Raw genomic sequence first — 14,164 nt, 5'->3', positions numbered from 1 at the left:
CTAACCTCAAGCCTTGCTCTAAGGATTCAATGTTTATTTTTATTTATTTATTTATTTATTTTTTGAGACGGAGTCTTGCTCTGCCGCCCAGGCTGGAGTGCAATGGCCGGATCTCAGCTCACTGCAAGCTCCGCCTCCCGGGTTCACGCCATTCTCCTGCCTCAGCCTCCCGAGTAGTTGGGACTACAGGCGGCCGCCACCTCGCCCGGCTAGTTTTTGTATTTTTTAGTAGAGACGGGGTTTCACCGTGTTAGCCAGGATGGTCTCGATCTCCTGACCTCGTGATCCGCCCGTCTCGGCCTCCCAAAGTGCTGGGATTACAGGCTTGAGCCACCGCGCCCGGCGAAGCCGGAGCTATTAACTAACCTCAAGCCTTGCTCTAAGGATTCAATGTTTATTTTTATTTATTTATTTATTTATTTTTTGAGACGGAGTCTTGCTCTGCCGCCCAGGCTGGAGTGCAATGGCCGGATCTCAGCTCACTGCAAGCTCCGCCTCCCGGGTTCACGCCATTCTCCTGCCTCAGCCTCCCGAGTAGTTGGGACTACAGGCGGCCGCCACCTCGCCCGGCTAGTTTTTGTATTTTTTAGTAGAGACGGGGTTTCACCGTGTTAGCCAGGATGGTCTCGATCTCCTGACCTCGTGATCCGCCCGTCTCGGCCTCCCAAAGTGCTGGGATTACAGGCTTGAGCCACCGCGCCCGGCGAAGCCGGAGCTATTAACTAACCTCAAGCCTTGCTCTAAGGATTCAATGTTTATTTTTATTTATTTATTTATTTATTTTTTGAGACGGAGTCTTGCTCTGCCGCCCAGGCTGGAGTGCAATGGCCGGATCTCAGCTCACTGCAAGCTCCGCCTCCCGGGTTCACGCCATTCTCCTGCCTCAGCCTCCCGAGTAGTTGGGACTACAGGCGGCCGCCACCTCGCCCGGCTAGTTTTTGTATTTTTTAGTAGAGACGGGGTTTCACCGTGTTAGCCAGGATGGTCTCGATCTCCTGACCTCGTGATCCGCCCGTCTCGGCCTCCCAAAGTGCTGGGATTACAGGCTTGAGCCACCGCGCCCGGCGAAGCCGGAGCTATTAACTAACCTCAAGCCTTGCTCTAAGGATTCAATGTTTATTTTTATTTATTTATTTATTTTTTGAGACGGAGTCTCGCTCTGTCGCCCAGGCTGGAGTGCAGTGGCCAGATCTCAGCTCACTGCAAGCTCCGCCTCCCGGGTTTACGCCATTCTCATGCCTCAGCCTCCCGAGTAGCTGGGATTACAGGCGCCCGCCACCTCGCCCGGCTAGTTTTTTGTATTTTTTAGTAGAGACGGGGTTTCACCGGGTTAGCCAGGATGGCCTCGATCTCCTGACCTCGTGATCCGCCCGTCTCGGCCTCCCAAAGTGCTGGGATTACAGGCTTGAGCCACCGCGCCCGGCCATCAATGTTTATTAAGGGAAGTGCCCACAACAGTGCCTGGCACTCAGATAACACTCACATTTGCCAAGTCTACCATGACAACCCAGGGATTCCAAAACAGAATGACAGAAAATCCACCTCACTGGGATTTTTCTGTTTAGAATGACAAGGAGGAAAGATGAGAGTGACTGCCAAAAGGGTTGGAGTCATGCCCAGGTGGAGGGCCTCTGGAGGCTACAGCGACGCCAGTGGGGCCAGTCCCTGTGTGTGTGAGCACATGGGGGCAGGCAGGGACAACTAAGAAATCAGGCCAGGCTTGCAGGACTAGCCACGTGGCTGGTGGCAGTCAGGGTGGTAGTAACACAGCAAACCTGATCTCAGAGACCAAGTGAACACATGGGACTCAGTTCTTACAAGTGACAGTGACTCAATGAGAAGTTGTCAGCTTGTTCAAGCCCTTCTGTGTTCTGGATGGCATGTTACTCCATGGGCGTTCAGGAAATGCCAAAGCTCCTGAGAGTATTAGCCTTGCCTGTTCTGGGTAGCACAGGCTGAGGACGAGACTTGCCTCCCAGGTGGGCCGGGCTACGGCCCCTTGGTGCTGCCACAAGGCTCACCTCAGATGATTTTCGAAGACCAGGTCCTGACAAGCCAGAGAAGAGCTCAGGTACTTGCTGAGCTGGGCAGCAATAGGGTGGTGATGCCAGCCCAGGGGTGAAAAGGGCATAGATTCTTTACTTCTGTGGCTTAATAGTGAGGGAGCTGCACACGGGTTCAGGAACTTCCCCGTCAACAGTTCTCTGGGGTGCAGTAACAAAACTGGCTTCTGCTGCTAAAGGTTTGATAATTAAGGGTCAGACAGGATGCATCCTGGGCTATGCAGCAGGAGGATCCCTTTTCAGCCTTAACTCCCCCACAATGTCAATTCTTTTGCCCCCTCCCAAGCTAAAACAAATCCACTTACAGAGGGCCGGGAGTGGTGGTGCACGCCTGTAATCCCAGCAGTTTGGGAGGCCGAGGTGGGCGAATCATGAGGTCAGGAGATGGGAGACCATCCTGGCCAACACGGTGAAACTCCGTCTCTACTAAAATTCAATTAGTCAGGTGTGGTTGCATGCGCCTGTATTCCCAGCTACTGCAGAGGTTGAGGCAGGAGAATCGCTTGAATTTGGGAGGCAGAGGTTGCAGTGAACCCAGCTCGTGCCACTGCACTCCAGCCTGGCAACAGACAGAGACTCTTAAAACAAACAAACAAACAAACAAACAAACACCTTTCAAACAATACGTACAATCAGGAATGACAGGCGGTATTGAAAAACTGAGCCTCGTTGTTCTGCAAAAAGGTTATATATGCTTAGATGGCTGGGCATCGTGGTTCATGCCTATAATCCAGCACTTTGGGAGGCTGAGGCAGGAAGATCACTTCAGTCCAGGAGTTTGAGACTAGCCTGGGTAACATAGCAAGACCCTATCTCTACAAAAAAACTTAAAAAAAACAAAACAAAACAAAAATGAGCCAGGTGTGATGGCATGGCCTGTAGTCCCAGCTATCCAGGAGGCTAAGGTAGGAGGATTGCTTGAGCCTAGTTCGAGGTCACAGTGAGTTGTTTGTGCCACCACATCCCAGCCTAGGTGACAGTGAGACCCTGTCTCAAAAAAAACTTGGAATTAAAAAAAAGTTGGGGCCAGGTGTGGTGGCTCATGCCTGTAATCCCAGAACTTTGGGAGGCTGAGGCGGGCGGATCACCTGAGATCAGGAATTCGAAACTAGCCTGACCAACATGGTGAAACCCCATCTCTACTAAAAATACAAAAATTAGCTGGGTGTGGTGGTGGGTGCCTGTAATCCCAGCTTCTCAGGAGGCTGAGGCAGGAGAATCCCTTGAACCCAGGAGGTGGAGGTTGAAGTGATCCGAGATTGTGCCACTGTACTCCAGCTTGGGTGACAAAGTGAGACTCCGTCTCAAAAAAAAAAAAAAAAAAAGTTTTGGCTGACTGGTAGTGGGTAACCTGGTGGGTAAACCATGGATGGGAGACAGAATTCAAGCTCCAACAGACCGAGATCACTAACTTTCAGAGCAAGGAGTTCACTGCCTGGCTGAATCCCGAGGCCCCAGGAGGCCCTGGGTTGTTTTCCTGGGAGACCCATCTGTGTGGACAGCACTAGGCAGCCAAAAGCTTCACATATTTTGCTGTTACTTCTCATTGAAAACTTGTAAGTTGGAATTTTGGTTAAAAAACTCGAGTAAGTGGTTTAAACTTTCACCTAAAGTGGGTTTGCCAAAGCAATCTGCCTAGAAACAGCAGCAGCAGCAAGATGATTTTCCAGTCACGCCTAAGATTCCAAACACGACACAACTCCATCCACCTTCCTGGGGTGCTAACAGGCAGTTCTATTATCTAAGACAGTCTCCTCACTACCCGGTGGTTGTGCATCTGTCTCTCCTTTCAAATGAACTTCTCTAGGGCAGGCTGGGTCCAGCTTCTCTGTTCCCTCACACCTGCCAGAGCTCCAGGTACATCTGATCCCAGGCCTCCTTGAGCTGAGATGCTGAGAGCCTCCCATTAGCCCCTTTCACTCTAAGCAGCTCTATGGCCCATCTACTCTGTGCACAGGGCACCTACTCAAGTGGATCACAGAAGCTGGCTGCCGTCCATCTACTCACCTGTACTCAAGCACACTTTTTGGGGAGTTAGAGAGTTACAGCAGGGGCTGGGTGCGGTGGCTCACGCCTGTAATCCCAGCACTTTGGGAGGCTGAGGCGGGCAGATCACGAGGTCAGGAGATTGAGACCATCTGGCTAACACGGTGAAACCCTGTCTCAAATACAAAAAATTGGCCAGGCGTGGTGGCAGGCGCCTGTAGTCCCAGCTACTTGGGAGGTTGACGCAGGAGAATGGCGTGAATCCAGGAGACGGAGGTTGCAGTGAGCCGAGATTGCGCCACTGCGCTCCAGCCTGGGCAACGGAGCGAGACTCCATCTCAAAAAAAAAAAAAAAAAAAAAAGTTATAGCAGGATGTGCTCAATATCCAGTCACCCGCCAAGATCATATCCTCCCATCTGCTAGAGAAAGTACCATCCCAGGAACAGAGGTTGCCTGTGAAAGGCAGCAGCCTGCACAGCTTGGAACCACGTATGCAGTCCCCCAACCTCCCTCAAGCAGGCAGGAATCACACAAGATGGAGTCTTTGAAGCACTTGTTAATCCGTTATGATTTATTAGCTGTACAGCAGTAGATCCTCCTCCCCAGCTTTCAACCCCATTACATATTTTATTACAGGTCTCATGTTGGCGTCCTAAAATAATGAAAAATATCACACAGTACAGCTAAGTACAAAATGCATCAACCTAGAGTCTGATAGCTAACTGATGGCTCTCTTAAAAGCAATACACAGAAGAAAAAAGTGTTTGAAATCAGTAAGACTGAGGCTCTCTAAAAAACACATTTTTAAACATGTGACAGTTCATGTGCAAGAATCACTTTTTAGTTGGTTTTGTTTCACATTATTATTTTTTGAAGATCCAAAGTTTAAATTACTGACCTAGTGAAATTTTCTGGCCCAGCTTATAAGGGCTGCTGTGACCCACTCATAATCACCCTTCTGCTTTAACAGAAGATTTATAAAACACAACAATCAGCTACAAACAGGGCAAAGAAAATGTTGATGGGAAATCATAACTGAAAGTTAATTGTACAAGGTTCAAATGCTGGCTCCGTGGGCTGGAAATCATGATCTGCCACGTGGGTGTCCGTCACTGGTGGGCAGTGGTCTGGGTGCCATTCTGCTACATGATTGTGATCCAATTCCTTGTCAACATTTACACACTACAGAGTCTGTGGTAACTTAATTTGCAAGTAATTAAAATGCTGGGTTTTCTTACACTGCACTTCTTTTCAACCTCTTAATTAATGGAAAAGATTAAAATGTAAAAAAAGTTATTTACAAGCTTGACCATACCAGAAACTTTGCCAAGAAAGAGGCAAAGCTTTCAGGACAGAACCTGATCGTAGCATGCCATACTACTGGTGTGCAGCTGACTCCAAGCAAAGGGAGTCAGGGAAAAGCAAAAGCAAAAAACAGTTTAAAAGTCTAAGTCCTTCCCAAGTATGCATTTACAATTAAAAACTCTCTTGGGAAGAAGACCATAGAACTCTGGGAAGCCTGGTGGCCATTCTGGAGTGGTTTACCACATGGAGGGAGGGGTCAATGTCTCCGTTTCCATCTAGGAAAACGAGTTAGTCGTCAACACTGTCCTCAGCACTTCACAGTAAACCCTCGGGGACTCAGAACATTCCATGATTTGCTAACATCAGACAGCAAATTCTAGTTAAATCACATTTTTTTCTAACATCATCCTTGAAGTTTTCGTTCTTGGTATGTTTGGTAAAATGATGCTTTTCCCAAAGCCAAAAAAAGAAAGGGAGAAAAATTAAGATGCGGGCCGTTTAAACACAGCCCAGAGCAGTCCTGGCGACACACAAGGCTCCGCCATCACCGGTCCATCATGCTGAGGATCATCTCGGGCGTGAGGTCTCCGTTGGGGGCGTCTGTGGCAGCTGGCTGGGGCTCCTCTTCCTCTCCCTCTGCGGGCTCAGCATCTGGCTCTTTTTTTACTTCAACTATAATGTTTTCAATTGCACCTGTATTCTGATCTTCAACCTGAATGATAGCTGTTGCTGGCAAAGAAGAGCACAGACAGAACAAATGGTGCATTAAAGCCCCAAGAATCACAAGGGTCCTTCAGACTGACATCAAACAGGATGTCAGCAATGCAGGAAAGCCTTATTAGATAGTGGTCCAGAGAGAGTCAATTTATTTATTTATTTATTTTTTTTTTTGGAGACTGAGTCTGGCTCTGTCGCCCAGGCTGGAGTGCAGTGGCCGGATCTCAGCTCACTGCAAGCTCCGCCTCCCGGGTTTTCGCCATTCTCCTGCCTCAGCCTCCCGAGTAGCTGGGACTACAGGCGCCCGCCACTTCGCCCGGCTAGTTTTTTTTTGTATTTTTTAGCAGAGATGGGGTTTCACCGTGTTAGCCAGGATGGTCTCGATCTCCTGACCTCGTGATCCGCCCGTCTCAGCCTCCCAAAGTGCTGGGATTACAGGCTTGAGCCACCGCGCCCGGCCTCAATTTATTTTTTATTTTATTTTTTGAGACGGAGTCTTGTTCTATCACCAGGCTGGAGTGCACTGGCACGATCTCGGCTCACTGCAACCTCTGCCTCCCGGGTTAAAGCGTTTCTCCTACCTCAGCCTCCTGAGTAGCTGGGACTACAGGGGCCTGCCCCTACGCCTGGCTAATTTTTGTATTTTTAGCAGAGATGGGGTTTTACCATGTTGGCCAGGCTGGTATGGAACTCCTGACCTCAGGTGATCCTCTCGCCTTGACCCCCCAAAGTGCTGGGATCAAAGGTGTGAGCCACCGTGCCTCACCCTGAGTTTCTTAGAAGGGGCAATCTCAGCACAGAAACTGCTTTCCCTCTCCACCCTTTATGATTTGGCTCTTTTATATTCATTACTGCATCCATTCTGCCAGCTGACTGTGACTTTGGTTGTTTTTCAAAACCCGCCCACATTAACAGTACCCATCTTGTAAAACACAAGTACCCTTCTACTCTGGACTTCTTCTCCTTGAAATGTAACAGGCCTCTAAAGATTTCCTCAGATGTTCCTCAGTAAAAACTCCTAAAAAACCATTTCCTGAGAGTTTGTTCTCGACATGCCCTTAACTTGTTCTCATGGCTTAGTTCCCACCTCCCCAAAGAACAAGGACCCATCTGGCTCCCCCACATGCTCGGAGAAGACTCCAGCCTCCAGAGCAGAGATGAACAACTTACGCTGGTTCTGTTTGGGCTGGTTGGTTCTGCCAGGGGGTCGTCCTCTCCGCTTCTTGGCAGGTGGTGGGGCTGGGGTCACAGGCTGAGGCTCTGGCTCGGGTTCAATTTCTACGGCAGGCTCCTCCTCATCCTCATTGTCGTCCAGATCTGGTTCAGCATTTTCTTTTCATGAAATCAGGAAGCACAGGTGGTGGGACAAGGAGAAGGGTAGTGGAAGAAGAAAGAAAACAATTACATATTCTTTGAAGTCTTGTTTTTTATATATATATATATTTCTTTTTTTTTTGAGACAGGGTCTCACTCTGCTGCCTAGGCTGGAGTGCAGTGGCACGATCTCGGCTCACTGCCACCTCCACCTCCCAGATTCAAGTAATTCTCATGGCTCAGCCTCCTGAGTGGCCGGGACTACAGGCATGCACCGCTATGCCCAAGTAATTTTTCTTTTTCTTTTTTTTTTTGAGACAGAGTCTCACTCTGTCTCCCAGGCTAGAATGTAGTGGCACGATCTCGGCTCACTGCAACCTCCGCAACCTGGGTTCAAGCAATTCTCCTGTCTCAGCCTCCTAAGTAGTTGTGACTACAGGCATACGCCACCACGCCCAGCTGATGTTTGTATTTTTAGTAGAGATGGGGTTTCACCATATTGGTCAGGCTGGTCTTGAACTCCTGACCTCAGGTGATCCACCTGCCTTGGCCTCCCAAAGTGCTGGGATTACAGGCATGAGCCAACTTGCCCAGCCAATCCAGGTAATCTTTGTATTTTTCGTAGAGACGGGGTTTCGCCATGTTGGCCAAGCTGGTCTCAAACTCCGGATCTCAGGTGATCTGCCCACTTCGACCTCCCAAAGTGCTGGGATTACAGGCGTGAGCCACTGTGCTCAGTCTATTATTTTATTAAGAAAAACCAATTTAAGGCTGGGCACAGTGGTTCACACCTATAACCCCAGCACTCTGGGAGGCTGAGATTGGAGGATCACTCATGTTCAGGAGTTCAAGACCAGCTTGGGTAACATAGTGAGACATTATCTCTACAAGAAATAAGAAACTGGCAGCTGGGCGCGGTGGCTCACGCCTGTAATCCCAGCACTTTGGGAGGCTGAGGCGGGTGGATCACCTGAGGTTGGAAGTTCAAGACCAGCCTGACCAACATGGAGAAACCCTGACTCTACTAAAAATACAAAATTAGCTGGGCATGGTGGCGCATACCTGTAATCCCAGCTACTCGGGAGGCTGAGGCAGAAGAATCACTTGAACCCAGGAGGCAGAGATTGCGTGGAGCTGAGATCCGCCATTGCACTCCAGCCTGGACAACAAGAATGAAACTCTGTCTCCAGAGAGAGAGAGAAAAGAAAAAAACAAAAACCAAAACAAACGAAATTGGCTTGGTGTGGTGGCTCATGCCTGTAATCCCAGCACTTTGGGAGGGCGAGGTGGGCGGCTTACTTGAGTTCAAGAGTTCGAGATGAGACCAGCCTGGCAAATATGGTGAAACCCCATTTCTACTCCAAAAAAAAAAAAAAAATGTGGCCAGGCATGGTGGCTCAGACCTGTAATTCCAGCACTTTGGAAGGCCGAGGCGGGTGGACTGCAAGGTCAGGAGATTGAAACCATCCTGGCCAACATGGTAAAACCCCGTCTCTACTAAAAATACAAAAATTAGCCAGGTGTGGTGGGCAGGCACCTGATATCCTAGCTACTCAGGAGGCTGAGGCATGAGAATCACTTGAACCTGAGAGGCAGAGGTTGCAGTGAGCTGAGATCATGCCACTGCACTCCAGTCTGGGTGACAGAGTAAGACTTTGGGAAAAACAAACAACAAAAAAAGATAAACTAAAAATTAAACACAAAACAAAACAAAAGTCCATTTAAAAATGCTTCTAGGGGAGCAGGGTGTGAGGTTCCAAAGTAATAAATAAAAATGCTTTTGCTGGAATTTTTGCTATCAGGATTAATATAACAAACAGGTATTGCAGCAAAATGAAGCAAATTGACTTGAATACTATTATTCGCACTTTATGTGGGATTGGCTATTAGTTTTTCCTTTTAGCTTTAGACCCTACTTTTTTGATTCAACACAATACTGAATTTCAAATTTTAATGATCCCCCTACCTACTATACCAGGATAAAGCAGGACACTAAGCCTGAAATGGACCCTTGGAGATGTGGTTCTGCTCATCTCTAAGTGGGCAGGAGGGCTAAGAGAGTGTGTGTGTGTGTGTGTGTGTGTGTGTGTGTGTGTGTGTGTGTGTGTGTGTGTCAGGGGACAAGACGGAAATTCTTTTTCTTTTTTTTTTTTTGAGATGGGGTCTTGCTCTGTCACCCAGGTGTAGGGGTGTGTGTGTGTGTGTGTGTGTGTGTGTGTGTGTGTGTGTGTGTGTGTGTGTGTGTGTGTGTGTCAGGGGACAAGACGGAAATTCTTTTTCTTTTTTTTTTTTTTGAGATGGGGTCTTGCTCTGTCACCCAGGTGTAGGGGTGTGTGTGTGTGTGTGTGTGTGTGTGTGTGTGTGTGTGTGTGTGTGTGTGTGTGTGTGTGTGTGTGTGTGTGTGTCAGGGGACAAGACGGAAATTCTTTTTCTTTTTTTTTTTTTTGAGATGGGGTCTTGCTCTGTCACCCAGGCTAGAGTGCAGTGGTGTGATCATAGCTCACTGCAGCTTCTAACTCCTGACCTCCCAAAGTGTTAGGATTATAGGCTTCATCCATCATGCCTGGCCAGAAATTCTTACGCATTGTGAGGTCCTATTTACTAAGGGTAAGTAGCAAGAGTTTTTTTGAAACTATTATTGATTCTCTTTTAAAGTCAAGTTTTTGGACTTAATTCCCAGCTGTACCAGACCTAATGTATCATTCCCAACCCTTTTGCTCTCCTCCCTAATGCCACAGTTGTCCATCCATGGTAAAATAAGTGGTACGTAAAAGTGAGGAAATTATTGTATAAAGAATACTGATGAGGAGTCAGGTAATGAGGCTCTGAGTCTCAGATCTCTTACTAGATATGTGACCTGGGACATCTGACCAGCTGAGACTCAGTTTCCCTGAGCAATTTCTGTAGCACTCTCACTCCACTTAATAGTGACCTGGAGATCAACAGGACTGAGGCAACTCATGTAATCCTGCTCCATAACCTACAGTCTACCACAAACACAGCTTTTACTTATAGCAAACATCACAATTTTAAAATTCACCATTTTCCACTTAGGCTTCGGTACTTCACTGAATGAGGGTGTTACCCTCATTTTATAGAAAAAGTGAGAAACTAAGTGATTGCAATGCACAGCCAAGTCACAGCAGGTAGAATTCAAACCTCTGCCCTCAGTCTGGGCTGTTCTGGCGCCCACATCTGCAGGCAGCTAAAGAGCTTTTGTTATCCCTCCCCCATGGCTGTGGCACAAAATGTACAATGCCTGCCTTCCTCTAGAAAGCACAGGTTATTGACGTGTACTCTCTTTCTCTGGAACAAAATGTTTAAATTTAGAGATCTGTGGGTAAACTCCTGATCTTCCAGATAAAATGCCTTATTTCTCAAGTGACTGAAATCCTAAGTGAAAATGTGGGGAATGTAGAGATAAGTGGCAGTGTGTCAAGAACGAGAGATGCTTCCCTGCTGAACTTCTTCAAGCCCCCTATTGCCTAAGTTGGCCCAATGCCTAGAAAACTAAACAAATTCAGTCAGAATTGGGGGGAAAAGCACACAAAAGCAGGCTAACAGGATCAAAGGCTTATTGGCTTGGTGGTATTTCGGCAAAAAGCCTTGAAAACAGCAGTAGACCATCTGCTGGTCGATTTCTGTAGATAGCCGACAAGCAGAACTTCTGGGTCAGGACAAGTAACACTGCACGGCCATCAGTGGCATGGAGCCCAGGCTGACGTCCATTTTCTGGGGGAGATAAAGAGTCACTAGGTATAAGGCCTTGAACCAAATTTCGTGCTCTACTAAACAGCAGCAGACCGAAGGAAGAACTGTAGAAATCTATCAGAAGCTATCAATAATCTCTTTAGACTTAAGATGCTTCTGGGCCGGGCGCGGTGGCTCACGCCTGTAATCCCAGCACTTTGGGAGGCCGAGGCGGGCGGATCACAAGGTCAGGAGATCGAGACCACGGTGAAACCCCGTCTCTACTAAAAATACAAAAAATTAGCCGGGTGCGGTTCTGGGCGCCTGTAGTCCCAGCTACTCGGGAGGCTGAGGCAGGAGAATGGCGTGAACCTGGGAGGCGGAGCTTGCAGTGAGCCGAGATCGCGCCACTGCACTCCAGCCTGGGCGACAGAGCGAGACTCCGTCTCAAAAAAAAAAAAAAAAAAGATGCTTCTGGTTACATATGATGAGGGAAAGAAGCTGGTCTTCCTGGAGATGAATCACAAAAGTGAACAAGGAAGTATCAGGAGAAAGCAGGACACAGGACAGAGTCTGGCAGCAGGGGGCTTTGCAACTAAGAGCAACTATAAAGGTTAAGATTATCTGATCACTGGTAATATCTGGGAGTCTCCCAACATTTCTGAAAACCCCCAACAGTTCACTGCAATAATTTTTTTCTTTTTTTTTTTTTGAGACAGGGTCTCCCTCCGTCGCCCAGGCTGGAGTGCAGTGACACTATCTCAGTTCACTGCAGCCTCAACCTACTGGGCTCAAGCCATCCTCCCACCTCAGCCTCCCAGATAGCTGGGACCGAAGGTGCAGGCCACAACCCCCTGCTGATTTTTGTATTTTTTTGTAGATACAGGGTTTTGCCATGTTCCCCAGGCTGGTCTTGAACTCCTGAGCTAAGGTGATCTGTCTGCCTTGGCCTACCGAAGTGCTGGGATTACAGGCGTGAGCCACCATGACCAGGGGAAAATTGACATCTTAAAGGAGGCATACACTTAACACCCAGTGACTGAAGAAGATGCTACTTAAAACAGATACTCCAGGCCGGGCGCGGTGGCTCATGCCTGTAATCCCAGCTACTTGGGAGACTGAGGCAGGAGAATTGCTTGAACCTGGGAGGCGGAGGTTGCAGTGAGCCGAGCTCATACCACTGCACTCCAGCCTGGGCAACAGAGTGAGACTCCGTCTCGGGGGAAAAAAAAAAAAAAATGTAAAAAAGTAATAGAATCAGGCCGGGCGCGGTGGCTCAAGCCTGTAATCCCAGCACTTTGGGAGGCCGAGATGGGCGGATCACGAGGTCGGGAGATCAAGACCATCCTGGCTAACATGGTGAAACCCCGTCTCTACTAAAAAATACAAAAAACTAGCCGGGCGAGGTGGCGGGCGCCTGTAGTCCCAGCTACTCGGGAGGCTGAGGCAGGAGAATGGCGTAAACCCGGGAGGCGGAGCTTGCAGTGAGCTGAGATCCGGCCACTGCACTCCAGCCTGGGCGGCAGAGCGAGACTCCGTCTCAAAAAAAAAAAAAAAAAAAAAAAAAAAAAAAGTAATAGAATCAATTACTATAACTCACCATATTAATAGTCATTAGACAGCATTAATTAGAAATACAAATTAAGGCCGGGCACAGTGGCTCAAGCCTGTAATCCCAGCACTTTGGGAGGCTGAGGAGGGCAGATCATCTGAGGTCAGGGGTTCGGGACCAGCCTGGCCAACATGGTGAAACCCTATCTCTACTAAAAATACAAAAATTAATAGGGCGTGGTGGGGCAAGCCTGTAATCCCAGCTACCTGGGAGGCTGAGGCAGGAGAATCGCTTGAACCCAGGAGGTAGAGGTGCAGGGAGCAGAGATCACGCCACTGCACTCCAGCCTGGGCAACAAGAGGGAGATACCATCTCAAAAAACAAAAAGAACACCAAACAAACAAAAAACTCAAAAACAAAAAAGCCCAATAAGTGACTAAAGTTCTTCAATATGTTACTTATTCAAAAAATCTCATCCCCTCCCCACTATTTCTACTGACAACCAGTGCAAAACACAAAATGAAGAATCCCTAGACTATCAGGCATCATCTATAATCTCTCCAGTTTAATGGTGCTTCTGGGAAGTCCATTCCCTAAAACCAAACTCTCTACCACCTTTTCCATCCATACCTTAAGTCTTTAGTTATAGAGGTGTCTTCCCACCTGGATGCCAGCAACCCACATATCCACACTATAGAATCTAACACTCTGAACATGTTTGTGTAATTAAACGTGGCCTCCAAATTACCAAGACTCTTGTTCTTCCACCCTCTTTGTGAGGCTTGGCACTTCTTTTTTTGGAGACAAAAAAAAGACGCCTAGGATGGAGGGCAGTGGCGTGATCACAGCTCACTGCAGCGTCTATTTCCCGGGCTCAGGTGATTCTCCTACTTCAGCCTCTCGAGTAGCTGGGACTATGGGCATGTACCACCACACCGGGCTAATTTTTAAATTTTTTGTAGAGACAAGGTTTTGCCATGTTCCCCAGGCTGGTCTCGAACTCCTGACCTCAAGTGATCTGCCCATCTTCGTCTCCCAAAGTGCTAGGATTACAGGCATGAGCCACTGTGCCCGACCAAGGCTTGGCACTTCTAAGCATAACCTCCTGCCTGGGTTTCATGACTAGAGAGGCAAAAAACACTCCAAAGAGTACCTGTGGTAGGAAAATAGGCAAGATTTTAAACTTTAAATGGAGAGATTAAGGTAGGAAGAGAAAGGCTGACCTTCACTGACTTGATCAGCACCTCTCAAGGCTAGGCTGACACAGGCAGTCAAACCATAAGTGAAGAGGCTTAAACAACTTTCTTCATGTCCATTAGATTCACTGCTCAAATCTAGACCAGCTACCTAAATGTAAAAGTTAAGAACATAGGACAAGAAACTCGGCTGGCCTTAGAATATCACAAATTTGAATAAACTAAATAAAAATATTAATTTTGCTTTGACTTTAACTGAAGATTACTTATAAGGCATTAATAAGTGGAATGCCACGAGGAGAAAAGAAAATGTGCCCCAGAAAAACACTAACTGCTGTTG

At 47.8% G+C, this 14,164-nt stretch overlaps 1 protein-coding gene across 3 annotated transcripts in view; it reads right to left on the bottom strand.

Annotated features, from left to right (window-relative positions):
• Positions 1 to 4,599: 4,599 nt before the first annotated feature.
• The window catches only part of CTCF (CCCTC-binding factor), a 78,113-nt gene continuing 68,548 nt past the window's right edge, over positions 4,600 to 14,164 (bottom strand). For 2 of the 3 annotated variants that reach the window (XM_015126406.3, XM_077984321.1), the window contains 2 exons: positions 7,243 to 7,404; positions 4,600 to 6,084 (listed from right to left, as the gene is read on the bottom strand). In XM_015126406.3, the coding sequence (XP_014981892.1) occupies positions 5,900 to 6,084; positions 7,243 to 7,404 (347 nt within the window). In that variant the 3' untranslated portion in view covers positions 4,600 to 5,899. The remainder of the gene's footprint in view (positions 6,085 to 7,242; positions 7,405 to 14,164) is intronic. The other variant, XM_028841525.2, reaches the window with a different exon arrangement.

The sequence above is a fragment of the Macaca mulatta genome, chromosome 20, assembly GCF_049350105.2.
Source record: "Macaca mulatta isolate MMU2019108-1 chromosome 20, T2T-MMU8v2.0, whole genome shotgun sequence".
NCBI lineage: Eukaryota > Metazoa > Chordata > Mammalia > Primates > Cercopithecidae > Macaca > Macaca mulatta.
This window is presented reverse-complemented; position numbering and strand designations above follow the sequence as displayed.